The sequence below is a fragment of the Equus caballus genome, chromosome 6, assembly GCF_041296265.1.
Source record: "Equus caballus isolate H_3958 breed thoroughbred chromosome 6, TB-T2T, whole genome shotgun sequence".
NCBI lineage: Eukaryota > Metazoa > Chordata > Mammalia > Perissodactyla > Equidae > Equus > Equus caballus.
In genome coordinates this window covers 88,136,585-88,153,326 of record NC_091689.1, presented here as the reverse complement: position 1 = coordinate 88,153,326, position 16,742 = coordinate 88,136,585, and the positions used below count along the sequence as shown (strand labels likewise).

Sequence of the window (16,742 nt, the reverse complement as noted above, 5' to 3'; positions counted from 1 at the left end):
ACCTACAACTGGGATATACAACTATGTACTGGGGCTTTGGGGAGAGAAAAAAAAAAGAGGAATATTGGCAACAGATGTTAGCTCAGGGCCAATCTTCCTCACCAAAAAAGCATACTTAAAAAATAAATAAATAAACATTATTGAGCTTTTGTTTATGTGGTTTATATCAATTTACCATATTAGAAATTAAAACTGAAAAAACATTTGTAACACAAGCACATATCCCATTAACAATGATGGCAGAAAGATGATGTAATCACATGTCACGCAGCCTCTGGAAAACTCCACTTTATGCTTTGGAGATAATGAAAATTAAAAAGGCAAATAACATCTTAGTATTACTGTGAAAATAGTTTTGACCTTGTGGACAGCCCTGAAAGGGCCTCAGGGACCTCCCAGGGGTCCCCAGACCACACCTTGAGAACCGTTGCTCTGGACCCTCACCCCAGCCTTTCTTTATGACTCACACTTGTTGATTTTTTTCCCTTCGTTTTTATTAGGAAAGTCGAAATGTTTGTCTCCCCAGTGGGTCCTGCCTCCCAGGGAAAACCAGGGAACTTCTCAGGCTCAGCACCCTTCTCTCCTGACTCCCATTTCTGGGGCTCTCCTAAAGATCTTCCCTCAGTCCCTTGCCCTTTTCCCTCTTGACCCTCCCTTAAAGCACTTCCACAGTCCCCACCCTTGGCCAGCTTGTTTCCCCTGCTCCAAGCCTGCTGGGTCCTCTGTCTGCTTCCTCCTTCCCTCACTTGAGGACTTTCTCATCTTGAGAGAGACTAAGTCATTTTTCTCTGCCTTCTCCTTCCCTCCCCTCCCCCCCCCTCGCCTCTGCCATCTTCTCATAGGGCCTAGGGTAGGAAATCACACTTTCTGGGTAGACTCCTTTAGAGGACACACTTTCCCTATCTCCCCACACATCAACCAGCCTGGAATAGGCTGGAGTCTGGACAAGAAGATGCCCATCTGGGTCCCATAGAGGTCAACCCAGTCATACTGCCAGGTGGCCCATTGGGTGGGGCTGTGGATCAGAAATCTGATGCCTCCAGCCACAGATGCCCTTTGCCTGGGAACCCCTGACGTGATCTCTTTGCTCCAAACCCCCAGGTCCTCTTGCTAGCTGCAGCCACAGGCCTCCACCACCATGTCTGGCACATCTGTCTTGACCACATTGCCATCACGGTCGAGATAGAGGAGAGAGAGAGGTCTTCGGGCAGTAGGGACGCAGCAGGAGTTACCCAAGGGCCAAGGGTTGTTGGCCTTGAGGAGGCTGAAGACAGCAGAATGGAAGGAGGCAGCAATGCCCGGGCTGCCAGCCAGGTGTGGGGGGCACTGGCCACTGCAGTAATTCAGCTGGTACCCCTCGGGCTGCAGGATCCAGTCCCGCCATCCCAGCTCCTGAAAGTCTACATAATGGTCTCGCCTGCAACATAAGGGGGTCTCAGGCTCACAGGTGGGGGTCCTCCTCCTGGCCCGGCCTGCTCCAGGCTCACTGGGCCGGATCTTAAGCTCCAGGAAGGGCCGCCGGTCTCCCACCATGTCCAAGAGCTGGCGAGGCTGTCGGGCAGCTGTGCTGTTGTCTTCTAGGGGTCTGCAGTCTAGTTGGAGTTTCAGGACACCAGACTCCTCACCCCTCAAGCCACTAGAGGGCAGAGTCAGGGCGTGCCAGCCCGGGGTTTTCATTTGGTGCTCAGCTAGGAGGGCGCGGGACCCTTGGCGCCTCCTCCTGGGGCCGCATTGGAAGATCCTCAGGTAAAGAGCGCCAGGAAGGGTGGGGAGCGCGTGCAGCCAGAGGCGAGCATGCTCCAGGTGGTGGGACCGAGGAGCGGACAGGTGAAAAGTGAGCACGGAGCTGCAGGTGGAAGTGGAGGAGTCTGCCAGAAAGATGGAGAAGGTACTGAGGAATGTGAGCAGAGATGAAGCTCTCCTCTGAGACCCCTGCAAGCCCTGCCCACTGCTCTCCATAGCACCCACCTTTAGAAGAAACAGGGACCCCTTCGCGTCCTCCGCAACCGGTCCCTGCCCCATCTCTGCCTCCTCCTCCCACACTCCGCTCCCTCTGCCTTTTATCAGTCTCCCCTTCTGCCTCCTTTTCCCCCCATCTGCCCTCTGCCTATCTCTCTCTCACCTACCTGTGATGGTAGCAAAGCTGATGACCTCCTCCCCATTCGCTGGAGCCGCACTTCCTGGCTGTAGTCTCCGGAGGGCTCTGGTCAGCGCAGCCTGGGATGGAGGATGAGTTATTCTGGGACGACTGGTCAGGTGCAGCCCTTCCAGGATTTGCTGCTTGGCTAGCTCCAGGACCAGGGCTCGTTCTGCTTGAGGTGCTAGTGTGGGGCCCCCACAGGAGGGACACACAGACCCTGCCCCCTGTGCCCACACCAATGCCCACAGCAGCACCAGCTGGAGCTGGACATCAGGGAGCTCCATGCTCCTGGCAGATGGCCCTGGGTCGGGTTGGGAGCCTCAGATGGCAGTTGCTCCTTCTGTTGAGTCGTATTGCGTAGAGGCCAACGAGGGCACAGCAGCAGCAGACAGCAGTGCCACACCTACCCTTGGCCAAGGGTAGAGCCACCTGTCTTCTGTTGCCTGGGACTCAGGAAGGCAGGAAGTGGATGGTCCGCTGGGTAGCTGTGTTTAGCGCAGTCGGCCAGTTTGACCCTCACAGCTCATGTCTGGTTACTGACTGAGGCCTCTTTAGAGCCAGCAGCTTGGGGCTCCCTCACCTAGTGGTCAGCCGGTGACCTACCCTCTGAGCCTCGGGATTGGCCAGCTGTGCTGCCCATCAGGTCCCTGCAGGGGGTGGAGGTCCCCCCCTGGAGCTCGGGTTTCACCATCTGGCCCTGGTCACTGAGCTTCAGGTAGGGGTATGGGGGTGGGGGGGGTAGTGTGGACACACATGATGCAAGAAAGAGGATGATTTCACATGCTCAGGCCCCAAGGTCTGGGATTCGGGGGAGGGAACTCCATATGAGCAAGGTGGGGCCAGCAATTTCCTCCCAGACCCCAGTCTTTCTAGCTTGCCCAGCCACCTCTGCTGCAGCAGTTTCCATGAGGCAGCTGTGAGTTCCAGTGGTTATTTCTCTGGGGTCTCTGAGTCGGAAGGAGAACTCTGATGTCTTTACTTCTAGCAAAGAGGCTGGAACAGGGTAGAGAGGCTGGGGGGGTGGGAGGAACGGAGTCCTCTTGCCCAGGCCAAGGTGACCGTGCAACAGGGCACAGAAGTCACCCCCTGACCCTGCCTGTGCTGGCCGCTCAGAGTCCAGTTGGACTGGAGCACAACGTGGAGGAGGGCATGGTGGGGAGGGGGGGTGGCATGTTACTCTGATGTCTCAGGAAACCCAGAGAGGTGGGAGTGGGGTGATGCAATCTTACAACAGGGCAGAGTCCACCGCAGCTGGCAGCGGGCATGGGACTTGGGAGGGCCTGTCCCTGGCTGCTGGTTCTCTTGCAGGGTACTGTGAGTGTTGCCTAAATTTGAGGCATCCTAGAACTGGTGCCAAGCTTCTATTAATGGGGCTGGGAAATGGGAGGTTTAAGGGCTTTTAAGAGCAAAGCAAGGAGAGTGCAGCAGCTTTAGTTCCAATCCCAGCCCTCCTTACCACCCTTCCTCACTGACTTACATGGGAGGCCCAGGGCCTTTCTCCTTATGTCCCAATTGCTTCAGGAAGCTCGGAGGAAGCGAGTGTGACTTGGCAGTGTGTCCCCACTCCATTTTATTCATCTTCCCCCTATTTAGCCCGTGGGGATTGTCAAGAGAGACTACTAGATCTGTCACCAGCGGGAGGAAGGTGTTGCTTTGGGGGATGGGCCTCAGTACCTCCAGTGTCCACCATGTGGCAGTGCCGAGCCACTGGACAACATCACCCTTAGCGCTGACCAGCTTCCCAAGGAAGGTGCTGCTCTAGGAGTGGAGAGATGCAGAGCACTTCCCAGTCTCTCACTCTGGGGACCCTGCCTCTCCAACAGGAGACACAGAGCTGGTCCCCGTGGTCTCTCCAGAGAGCAGAGGCTGTCATCAGGAACCACATCATGGCTACCTTTGGTTTTGGACCTCATCACACTGATACTGGGGCAATGGGGCTAGGGAGCTTGGTGATAGGTGCCAGGTTCTTCCTGGAAACTCAAGGTACCAAGGGGTAGAGAGGAGTGAGAAGGAACAATGAGACTTTTAGACCCTCCTGTCCACCCTGCATTTCTCCCCAGGTCCTGAAACACATTCAATCCCCACTGTCCAGCACTCTCCCCAGCTCCCAGATCCCTCTCTGTTGGCCGGGGCTGGTGAGTGACAGTCCTCTACCCTCCGTGATCTGGACTGTAGAACTTCAAAGCAGAAGTTTCTGCCCATGGTGCTGTCTCAGAGGGCTTACCTGTTGGTGCCAGGAGACAGAGTCAAGCGAAGCAGCAAGAAGTAGCTGTAGGAGTCACTGACCCCACCTCTCCCCTTCCCTCTCTGTCAGGTGGCCCCAATTTTCAGCCCTTCCTACCCTCTTGCTGCTGTGCCTGGCCCTACCTCCCCGCTGACACTTACGTCAGAACCCAGCTATAAATATGCTCTTAGCATCTTAGTCACTTTCCCCAAGAAGTGCTCCCGGGTTATAAATACCCCAGCCATCTGCCTCACAGGCCCGCCCCACCACCAACCTGGTTGGGGGCTGGGGGTAGTGCACGCTTGGAGCTGGGGAAGGAAGTAGAAGCAGCCTGAATGATGATCTTGCCCAAAGGAGAAAAGCCTGACAGAGTCTAGGGTTAGGGACCAGGGGGATCCGGAAAAAAAGGTTTGGAAGAAGATAAACCCACTTTTTCCCCTTTTTACAAAAGCAGAGCCAAAAAAGAAAGGGAATAGTATCGATTTTGCGTTTATTTTAAAATTTACTATTTTGTTCATCATGGATCTTTTGGCATTCATTTTGATGTTTTTAAAATATTACATTAAGATATTATTTATTTTCATTGATGAATTTTTTGGCACCCCCCCCCTTAAGATTTTGCCCCCTAGGTGGGTGCCTCACTTCATTTCACCTTAGTCTTGGCCCTGGGGAATGAAGCTGTAGTTGGAGGGAGGAAGGTTAGATCTGGGAGAGGGGTGGAATGGGTGAGGGGTAGACACTGGTGGAAGTGGGAGGGAGAGGCACCCAAGGATGTCCTTAGATGAAGATCTCCTCAAGTCAAAGGTGGGATAACTCCCATTGGGTGCTCAGGAAGCCCCACAGTTCAGCTTTGCAGCCCTCAGAAGGTCCCCTTCAGACTTTCTCCTCTTGGGTTCCTAATCCAGGACCTCAGGCCCTTGTAGGAGGGGTTATAAGCTAAGCAAACACAGACATTACATTACCCACAGAACACATGGGTTTTGCGCAAACTAGGCCTTGGGCTACAGACAATATCGACCTCATGGTTCAGGGCTGTCCAACCAAAGGGAGGAGATGGTGGAGGAAGAAGGGTAAAGGTCCAGAGAGGCCCCAGTCTCAGAGTGAATGCCTCCCTCACCTCATCCCCAGCCTTCCTTTTCTTCTTCCTGTCCCGCTCAAGTGGCCCTTGGCCAGTTCCAGCTTCCAGACAGGACTCCTGGATGGAGCCCTGGGGGTCGGTGAGGGAAGGCAGCCAGCTCTGAGCCATGCCTCTGCCTCCCACCAGGTGTGTGCCCACAGGTTGTTGGCCAACTTGCTGATTGAGCAGCGATCTGTCTCATTTCTTGGAGTGAGTACAGAGGGAGGAGAGGAGCAGGTAAAACCCAGGTCTTTATTAGCTGTAAGAGCAGCAAAGATGGTTCTGGGAGGGAGCAGGGGGCCTACGAAAGAAGAGGAGGCAGTCTGGGGAAGGAAGAGACACGAAGTGTGGGATGGACACAGTAGCTCAGCCCTGAGGAGCCTGTGTGAGGAGAGAGCAGAGGTCGGCAAGGCAGGAGAGGCAGGCTCTGTGTCACCTATGGAGTCAGTCAGAGTCCGGGCAGGAGACAAAAGACCCATTCAGCTGTCAGTGTTTGCATCCCAAAGAAGACTTAATGACGAACTCCTGTGCAGAGGTATGGGCAGGGTTAAGGGAACGAAAGGGGGATGCTGAAGCACCCAGGGACTAGCAAGAGTGGAAAGCCATTATAAGCCCCTAGCGATATCAGAATCTAGCAGAGCTCAAGCCCTGGAAGCAGGGAGCCAGACAGAAGCTGTCAGGACATGGCCACAGCCACCATCACTCAGAACTATGTCACCTAAGCAGAGGGAGCAGGAATAAGAAATACCCTGACCTCTATCTCCTCCTGTCCTGTGATCTCCTGCCTGTGTCTCCCCTTAGTCAAACTCAGCAGGAAGCCAGAGGCCAAAGGAGCTCAGGTCAGTCAGCCCCCGAGGGGACAGAGCAGGGCAGAGAAGGACAGAGAATGGATGAGGGTATGCTGAGAGGGCCTTAGCAGCCCAGCTGGGCCGGTAAGAAGGAAAGGGGCTCAAGACACAGAGAGGAGCAAGCCTCACTCTGGAAAACAGTGATGTGATCTCTGGTGAATCCAAGGAAGGGGCTCTCTGGAGATCCTGACAATCAAGGGAAGAGGCCAGGTCAGCTCATCCCGGAGTGGGGGCGGTGGAATGGGAAGGGCAGCGAGGCATAGAGGATTATTACGGGGTAGATTAAGGGCAGGCTGTGGGTGTCTTTGCCTGGGAACCCGATGGCATTGCTCATGGTTGCAGGTGGATCAGAGTCCCTGGGGTGGCGGTTGAGCACGTGGAGCTAGTTGGACTATGTCCTAGGAGAGAGGCTGGTGGTCATGAAGACGGTACAGTGACTCTCTTAGATGAAGATCTCCTCACGTCAAAGTTGGGATCATTTCCATAGGTTTCTCAGGAAGAGGGAGTCCTCCTCCTCAGAGGCAGCAGTGGGGTCACTCTCTCCTCTCAGGGAAGGACACCTCTGTGAGGGCATGTTTGTGTGCCCCACCTTGGGCTGCCCACACCACACACGGACTAACTGCACCCACAGGTCTCTACCACCATATCAGGTATGTCAGTCTTGACAATGTTGCTGTCCCTGTCATAGTAGAGCAGAGACAGGGGGCGCCGAGTTGTGGGCACACAGCATGAGCCCCCTCCAGTGGCACCTGCAGCTGTGTTGGCCTTGAGAAGATTGAACACTGTAGTGTGAAAGGAGGCAGCAATGCCAGGCATGCCTGCCACATGCAGTGGACACTGCCCTGTGCAGAAGTTCATTGCGTAGCCCTCAGGCTGGATGATCCAGTCGTGCCAGCCAATCTCACGGAAGTCCACAAAGAACTCTTGTCGACAGCACATCCTGGACCCACCCTGGCAGTTGATGCCTCGCCGGCGAACCCGGTGCTTGCCGCCAACTCTCACCCGGGCTGCCACAAAAGGCCTATGGGCAGCCCCACCCAGGATGACTGAGCTCTGGGCTACCTGGCCTTCAGGTACCAGCTCTAGGGTCAGGTGCCTCTGGCTGCATGCAGCTTGAGCTTCAGGCCCCAGGAGGAGCTGGTGCCAGCCACTGGCATCCACCTCCAGCAGGTGCTGAGTGGCCAAGGTGAGGTTGGTGTCATGTGGCCCTGGCACAAGGATCCTCACCTTCATAGTCTGGGTGGTATTGGGAGGGAGCTGCACAAAGAACATGAGGCTGGCCTGCTGAATCTCCATGCCACCAGCAGTTCTATCAGAGAAGTAGAAATCAAGACGAGTCTGGTTGACGTTGGAGAGGCCTGTGAACACAAGAAGCCCCAATCATTGCAGCCTTCTGAGTGTCAGTTCCACCAGCTACCTCTCTATTCTCAGCATCCTTGAACTCTCTGCAGCACTTGGCATTTTCCTTCTTGAAAGTCTTTTCTCTCTTGGCTTCCATGACTTATGATTCTTCCTTGATTTTCTTTGCTGGCTTTTCTTTCTCTGACCAGCCCTTCAATGCTAGAGTTCTCCAAAGTTTGTCCTTGACTTTCGTTTCCTTTTACTCTACACTGAAGGGAGCTCTTACCCACACTCATGGTCAGCCAACACAATCTTTATGCTGGTGATTCCAAAATCTGTACGTCTAGTTCAGGCCATTTTGCACCTCAGGACTGGACATACAGATTTGGGAGCCATCAAGCTTCAGGCCTAAACTTATAACTGCTTAATTTTGCCACATGTATGTCTTGCCATCACATTAAAATCAATTGGTCCCAAGTAAAAATCATTATTTTCCTTCCTATATATCTCTCTTTCTGTTCTTAAAATTGGTGGCACCACGACCCTCCTTATCACCTCAAGAAACCCTGTGATCATCCCCCTCACTCCCCACATCCAGTCCCTCACTACAATGGTTCTAATGCTATGCATTTTTTCCTATCCCTATTACTACTGCCCAATTTCCCCTCTTCATTCCTCACCTGCCCCATTGAAACACTTTCACTGGGTTTCTATCCCTTCCACTCCACTGAAATTGCTCTTGTCAGGATCACCATTACCTTCCACACTGCCAAATGCAATGGTTTCCTCTCTTTATATTCATCTTACTTGACCTTTAAGCAGTGTTTGACACACTTAACCATTCCCAGCCTTTTTGAAATATTTCCTTCTCTTGGCTTTTGTGACTCTGGCCACTCCATCTTGGTCTCTTGCTGACAGCTCCCCTTCCTCTACCTGACCCCTAAATGTTGGAGGTCCTGAGGTCCCTTCTCGTCTCTATCTATACTCTCTCCCAGAACAATCTCATCAATTCTCATGGCTTTCAGTTCCTTCTATATGCTGATGATGCCCAGATATATATCCCTGGCCCTGATCTCTTGAGCCTTGGGGTTGTATATCCAGCTGCTGCTCTGATATTCCACTTGGATATCCAATGATATCTCAAGCTTTTTATGTTCAAAGATGAACTTTAGATTTATCCCCCCAACCCAAACCTTGCCCTTCCCTGGAAATGCACTGCTTAAGCCAAAACCTTAATTGCCCTCATCCCCTTCTTTGAAATTATCTGCAAGATCTGTCAACTCTACCTCCAATTCATAACATAAGTTCACTTGTCCCCACCTCCTCTACTGTATATTAGTTCAACCCACAATCATCTTTTTCTTGAATTATGACCATAGCTTCCCAAGTGATCCACTCTTGTCCCCCAAACAATTCTCCACACATCAGCCAGAGTGATCATTTTATTACATAAATCTGATCAGCTTAATCTCTCAGTTTAAAACCCTTCAAAGCCTTCCCATTGCTATTTGAATAAAATCTAAACTCCTTAACATAGCAAACTTGTATGATCAGGCATTCTGTCATTTAATGATTATATTCTATCTATACTGGCCTTTTTCTGTTCCTTGAACTCACCAAACATGAACCCACCTCCTGGCCTTTGCACTTGCTATTCCCACCGCCTGGACTGCCTTTCCATGATCTTTGAATTGACTGGTTCCTTTTTGGCATATGGCTCAAATGTCTCCTTCTCAGAGAGGCTTCCCTGACCAACCTATCTAAAGGAGCCTTCAACTCTACCTCCATCTCTCTAATACATTGTCCTGCTTAACTGTGTTTATAGCTTCTGTCACTCTCTGTAATCATCTTGGGGTTTTGTTCATTTGTTTACTGTGTGCTTCTTCCCACCCACCCCAGCTAGAATGTAAACTCTATGAAGGCAGAGACACCTGTTTGGTTCTCTATTGTATCTCCAGTACCCAGTACATAGCAGGCACTCAATAAAAATTTGTTGGATGAATGGTCTCTCATTTCTTTAACTCTTATTTTACACTGACACCAGAATTATTTTCCCAAAACTTGACTAGATCATAAAATTCATGGCCTCAAAAACCTTATTGATGACTAAAGTCCAAACTCTTTTAGGAAGCAGTTAAATGCCCATCATGAGTTGGCCTCAGCTACCCTTATTTTCCTTTTTCAAGTAAAGGGTGCTTTATTATGGAATTCCATCAATACTCTCATGGGCATAAAAGGGCAGAAAATAAAGTTCAACTAAGCTTCATGTGAATTAGAAAGTCAGGAATAAAGATACTCTCGACAGCTCTCAGAGCCAACGTGATCTCTCTCATCTCAGTCTCTCTAGGTAAGTCTACTCCATTCTTCTCTCTTCTCTGAGGATCTACTTCTTCTGCCTCCTTGTGAGCTTCCTCAGGTCCCAAAATGGTGGCCCCAGCTCTGGAGTCTACTTTTCCTCAGCTAATCCTAGCTAAGTGAGTTGATCTTCCAGTGTCCTAGTTCCAAGATCCTAGAAGAAGAGTCTGATTGGCCCAATTAATCTTTTTGTGCTAGGTCACTAAGCACCCCACAGTTAGAACCTCTTAAGTCACTGGTTATGGCAGGCAGACACATGACCAGCAGGGGCTGTGGTAGACTACTACATTGTGGGCCCCCCAGTGAACAGAACCTCCCAGTATTTATGGCTTTGTGCAGTCTCTTTCCATATTAACTCTGGGTTTGGTCATGTGACTTGATTTGGCCAAGGAGACATAGGCAAATGGTGGAAGCAGACGCTTGATAAGTACTTACACCTTGAAACTTTGTCCTCTTGGAAGCCAGCCACCATGCTTTAAAGACACTTGGGCTAGACTACTGAATGATGAGAAGCCAGGTAGCAAGAGACTTTGGAGGATCAGAGACCATCTTAGATGTTCTAGCCCTATATGTGCACCTGGCTGAATGCAGGCGCATGAGTGACCTCAGCTACACCTCATGGAGCAGAAGAACTATCTAGATAAGCCAGTCAAACCACAAAATTATGATAAATATTGAATTTTTTGTCTTAAGCCTCTATGTTTGGGCTGATTTGTTTTATTAATGGATAACTGAAACAGAAATTAGTAACAGAAGTTGGGTGCTCCATAACAAAGACCTAAAATGTGCAGCATTGGCTTTGGGACTGGGTGGCAGGCAGAGGTTGGAAGGATGGTGAGGAAATTGTTAGTGAAGGCAGGACGAACAGTGAGGAAATTGCTATTGGAAGCTGGAGAAAGGGGAACCTGTGTTATGTATTGGCTATCGTCCGTGGTAACTTGGAAGCTAGGAAGGGTATCTAACAAAGTTGTGAATTTAGCTAAAGATATTTCCAGGCAGAATGCTGAAAGTGCCAATCGGCTTATTTTAGCTGCCTATGATAAGGCATTTCAGGAGTGAGAAGAACTAAAAAAGGAACTGTTCAATTTTCAAGCAGAATTTAGAGAAAATGTTTCCAACAGGACTTGCTAGATTGAACAATAAAATATATTTTCATCCCTTTCTCTGTCCGACAAAAGGTTCTCAAAGTAAGAAATGGTTTCAGGGCAAAAATCAAATCCAGGGCACTGCTAGTAAAATAGCCTTGGAGTGAAGATCAAAACAAATAAAAGGTCAGCTGTAAGGCCCTCTGTTACAATCTAAAGTTTAAGATGATGTTCTGTAGACCCTCTCAGCTAGACCAAGGGGCTTCTGAGAATCTTCAGAGTGTTGTTCCACAACACTCTGACTTGTAACCTAAGCAGGGGCCTGTCTTGGTAGAGGGGAGTGCCTTTCATCTAACTAAGTAGACTACAATCTATTATTTAGAAGGCCCACAGAGTTTTAAAGAGAACTTGAATAGTGAAATATAGCACCAGTTTGGACTAAAAGGGAAAGAGATGGTTCAAAATGAAAAGAGGTCTCTGGGCCCCCAACTTCTTTGGACAGGAAGCAGGTTGAGAAAACCACTCAGCCGCAAACAAAGGTCATTTACTAATTAAAAAGAAAAACATCTCAGAGGGTGGAGCCAAGGGCTGAGAAAGTGGATCTAGAAGCCAAGGAGAGCAGTGGTGGGCACTCCTTAAGAGGAGAGGAAAATCCTACTAGGGAGCAGAACCAGGTCCTAACCAAGGGAATTCTGGATTTGAGGTCAACTGAGACATACGCCTGGCTGGACATCAGAATTTCCACGGATCAATGACCGCTCTGTGTCTCCTGCTCTCCCATCCCCCATTTGAACAGGAATATCTGTTACGGTCATCAAGTCCCCGTCTCAGCCTTGCGGTTTAGGTGCGTGGGAGGCAGATAACTTGTATTTTTAGGTCACAGGTGGTGGTGTGCTGGTAAATGTTTTACAACTAGATTCCAGAGGAAAAAAACCCTGATTTATAGCATTCTCTGGTATAAATTCTCCCACCACGGCTGATTTCAAACTATCAGTGTGATGACACTGGATATGGAGTTGAGAAATGTTCACAGTCAGCTCTCAGGAGCCAGCGGGAGCCAGTTCCAGGACTCCACTGACGGCCCCCACCATAGCTTCCCCAGAGCCCCAAGCTCTCTCTCTTTTCATATCTCCAGCAAGAACAATTCTCAGATCTTTCTCTCACAGTATGGTGTAGATGATACTTTAAATTGGAATGAAAACTTCAAATAAAATATTTAAATGTAAAAGGTGGAATCCAGGCATCAGTCATTCTCACTTCCAAACTTCGTCTCAGGCCAGGCCCCCTCCAACCTGCATGTTGTATTCACTCATTGATTAGCAAATATGTAGAAAGTACATAGACTTTGAAGTCAGAGAGGACTGTGTTTGAATTCTGCCCCTTGCAAGCTGTAAGACCTTGGCCATGTAAATTATCTTTGAGTCTCAGTTTCTGCATTGATAGGATGGGAATAATAAAGTCTACTTTACGGGGCGGTTGTGAGGATCAAACGATATGAAGCAAGTACACTAAGTACCTGGTAACCATCATTACTGTCACATTGTACCAGGAACTGGGCTAAGCGTCAGGGATACAAAGGTGAAAAAAAAAACAACCTTGTTCAAGGGACTCATGGTTCACGGCCATCTGTCCACCTGCTCCAAACTCTTTTTCAACTCCAAATGCAGTCTACCCCTTCAGCCTTTTACTTCTGTTTTTCCCTCTGTTTAGGTTGCTGTTTACCATTCTCTACCCATTGAAGTCAAACTTACTCTACAATGCCAGCCCATTTGCAATCTTCTTCTGAAAGACTTGCCTGTCTCACCAGGTCCCAGTGAATTATTCTTGGCCCAGCAGGCTCTTGTGCCTTCGTCTAGCCTTTATTTCCTTCTGCCTTATATTCTAATTAATTTATTCTCAGCAGCAGCAACTGAACCCCTCTTGGGCAGGAGCTGAGTCTTCTATTTCCTGCTCCCTCCCACCTTAGCCTTCTAAATACATTACCTGTATCAGCTCATTTAATTCTATCAACTATCTTTTCATCATCCCCATTTTACAAATGAGAAAACTGACTATTAACAACCCAGGTCACGCAGAATAAGTGGCTGAGCAAGGATTTGAGTCCAGGCTATCTGGCTCCAGAGTTTGCGTTCTTAATCATGAGCAGAAACCCCGCTTTGAACTAGACTAGGGTCTCATCGTCACTGGGGACTCTAGACTGTGGTCAAGCTGACCTACAGCGTGGCTTGGTTGTTTAATGCAACCAATGTTTACAGAGCAACTACTATGTTCGCAAGAGGCAGAGTGGTATAGTGGTCAAGGTCATGGATTCCAGAGCTAAGCTGTCTGGCTCCACTACTTACCAGTCATGTGAGCTTGAGCAAGTTACTCAACCTCTTTGTGCCTCAGTTTCATCACCTTTAAAATGGGGGTAACAGTACTTGCCTCACTGTGTTGTTGTGAGGATCTCAAGGAGTTAGTCTAAGTAAAAGGCTTAGAACACAGTAAACATTGTATAAGTGTTAGTTATTTCTACTATGCACCAGCCTCTGGTGATAACATGAGGAATAAATGACAGTTCTGGCCTCAAGGGATTGACATTCTATAGGAAGACACACTTCATAGAAAACCTAGAAACAGGCAATTCCATATGTAGAGTCCTGGGTGAGGGTGTGGGGGCCGACAGAGAGGGAGCTCCTCAGGACCTGACCTGACCTCAGGTCAGGGTGGGTTTTCTAAGGATGGAAGTGCTTGGATGCAGAGGGGAGTAGATGCAGACCAGGGGAAAGGGGCCAGGAATGGGAAGGGCCTTCCAGGCCTAAGTAAGAGCTTGGAAGGAACTCAGAGGCCAGAGAGACTACCCTCTGTTCTCTTTCTAGGGTCCTGTCTCTGAATTCTTGATCTTCCTCCAGCTGCCCACTAAATTCTCCACCTCCTCTCCCCTCTATGGAAGTAACTCTCTCTTCTTCTCTATCCTCTATCCTTTATCAACCTTTCTGAGACCCATTTTGACCCTGTTCTGATGTGGGGACCTGAGTATAAAGGCAGAGGGCAGGGGCAGGGTGGAGAAGTAGTGCAGTCCCGGTGTTTTGCTTATTGCCCTTTTACCCAAATGAGGCATGTGGGGGTGGGGTTGGAGAGGCTGGATCCTGGGGCCAGAGAAAGGACACACTCCCCAGCTCCCAGCCCTTGGGTCCAGGCCCAGGAGGTGGATGAGCTCACATCACAGCCTGTGGAAGTTTGTGGTGCCTGCAGAGAGAGGAGCCAGAGGCGATGGGGGCAGGCAGCCTCAAAAGAAATGAAATTTACCCACTTCCCAACAGCCAGCCACTGGCCAAGTCTGAACTACAGAGAGAGCCTTGGGGTGGGAGCCTGGGAGTAGGAGAGGACAGGCCGTGGGAGGCAAGAGTTGGGATGGGTTGGGGGAGGGAGTCAGGGGTTAGGCTGGGGAGGAAACTTTTCTTTCCCTCGAGAGGTCAGGAACCCACCTGTCTGAGCAAAGCTGATGATCTCATATTCCTGCCCCCTGTCAGCCTCAGGAAGCACCCCCTGTGGGGGCCCGTGGAGGCGCTGCAGCACGGTCCTCAGAGCAGCCCTGGACACAGGCCGGCTCAGTGTTGGGCGCTGGCTGAGGTGCAGCTTGTCCAAGATATTTCTCTTGGCCAGGTCCAGAAGCAGTTCCCGCTGGCTCTCCAGGTCCAAAGTGGGCCCCGCACATGCCAGACACTGACCGTCAGCTCTGGAAGTGGCCACTGTGGCCGGAGCCAGGAAAAGGAAAGCCAGGAGCATTGAGGAGATCATTGCCAGGGAGACCCTCCTTGAGCGACACAAACAGAGCAGTAAACCCGGGGATGAGGGTCTCAACAGCTGTGGTGTGGGCTCCGTCCTGGCTGCCCGGGGCCCCGGAAGGAGAGTGTGTCCAGCTGGCACAACTCCTTGTTGCAGGGGATAGAGCAGCCAAAAATCTGATTTGAGAGATGAAGTCAGTTACAGGTAGAACTTGACAGAAGCTGCCAACACACAGTGAGTGAAAGTACAGAGTGGGGGATGTGAGGCGAGGCTGGTTTGTTTGGGGAAAGAAATGTCCCTGGGCCAGTGTTGGGAGACAGGGGGTTACTCATGTGAGCTGCCAGGCCTGGGGACAAAGGTTAGAGATGAAATAGCTCTTCAGATCCATGGCCTTGCTGGGAAGTAGGGTAGGGGGCAGGGGACATCAGAGTTTTTAGGGTTTTTTTTAAAGAGATTTTTTAAAGATTAAAGTCTGTCTCCTCTTTTTATTAGTTGTGTGACTCTGGGCAAGTTACTTGACCTCTCTTGCTTCAGTTTCTTCACGGACAAATGGGAAAAGTCATCATCCATGATTCCAAAATCCAAAAAAACTCTGTAATCCATACACTTTTTTGGGCGACTCATGTGGTGGCTAAACCTGACCTGAACAGAAGTGAGTTCATTTACGGTTTTTTAAAAAATAGTACTGAGACTATTTATAGATTCTTACTGCAGAAATATTAATTATTTGATTATGGGATACTACTCCTGAGGATGTTATATAATATACAGCATACGTAGTATTTTACTTTTCTAAAACTTGAAATTTTCTGAATTCTGAAACACGTCTGGCCCTATGGATTTTGAATATGGGATTATAGATCTACAATGATTATCTCAGAGTTTTGAGATTTAAATAATTTTGTAAAGCACTCACTGTGGCCGGCACATAGTAAGTGCTTAACAAAAGTTTATTATTATTCCTGCTACATTGGTTTGTTTGTGGGCCAGAGTACTCTCACCTCTATAGGTACTGAAGAAATTCTGCCAATATTTGCCCTTCTGGACTATCCTTTCCTAGATGCCACACCCCCAGTCACCATCTGTAGTGCAGTCACTTAGAAGTCATCTCTGCTTCTTAATATTATATCCCCAGCATTGCACACAGTGCCTCATCTATAAGTGCTTAAAATATATTTATTGAATGAATCAATGTTACAATCTAGCCTCCTTCTCAGAAGGCATATTCAAGTCATCTTGATTGGATTTTTTTTTTTTTTTTTTGAGGAAGATTAGCCCTGAGCTAACTATTGTCAATCCTCCTCTTTTTGCTGAGGAAGACTGGCCCTGAGCTAACATCCGTGCCCATCTTCCTCTACTTTATACGTGGGACGCCTACCACAGCACAGCTTTTTGCCAAGCAGTGCCACGTCCGCACCCAGGATCCGAACCGGCAAACCGCAGGCTGCTGAAGTGGAACGTGCGCACTTAACCGCTGCGTCACAGGGCCAGCCCCTTGATTGGGTCTTTATGTCACAGTTTCTTAGCTCTCTTCTATAGAGGCTGATTTTTTTTTTCTTATTTTTTTTAAGGGCTGGGATAGAGGTAGATTTATTAGTTTCTAGTATAAATTCATTTATTTACTTCAAAAATAACAGTTTTATCTAGATATAATTCACATAACATAAAATTCACCCTTTAGAGTGTATAACTTCAGTGGTTTTTAGTTCATTCATGGAGTTATGCAACCATAACCACTATCTAACTTAAGAACATTTTCATTACCCCCAAAAGAAACCCTGCACCATTAGCAGTCACTCCCCACCCCAGTCTACAGGGACTGATCTCATCTCCAACATTTTAATAGTCCTAATTTCTTTCTTGG

General features: G+C 49.3%; 2 protein-coding genes across 2 annotated transcripts; both read right to left on the bottom strand.

Annotated features, from left to right (window-relative positions):
- Window positions 1-140: 140 nt before the first annotated feature.
- INHBE (inhibin subunit beta E) lies at window positions 141-2,715 on the bottom strand. The gene is made up of 2 exons (XM_001488790.5): window positions 2,127-2,715; window positions 141-1,868 (listed from the first exon to the last, which is right to left on the bottom strand). The coding sequence occupies exons 1-2, from the start codon at window positions 2,422-2,424 to the stop codon at window positions 1,111-1,113; spliced, it is 1,056 nt and encodes a 351-aa protein (XP_001488840.1). The 5' UTR covers window positions 2,425-2,715; the 3' UTR covers window positions 141-1,110.
- A 2,122-nt stretch (window positions 2,716-4,837) lies between these two features.
- On the bottom strand, window positions 4,838-15,143 carry INHBC (inhibin subunit beta C). The gene is made up of 2 exons (XM_001488583.4): window positions 14,578-15,143; window positions 4,838-7,687 (listed from the first exon to the last, which is right to left on the bottom strand). The coding sequence occupies exons 1-2, from the start codon at window positions 14,888-14,890 to the stop codon at window positions 6,945-6,947; spliced, it is 1,056 nt and encodes a 351-aa protein (XP_001488633.1). The 5' UTR covers window positions 14,891-15,143; the 3' UTR covers window positions 4,838-6,944.
- Window positions 15,144-16,742: the final 1,599 nt, after the last annotated feature.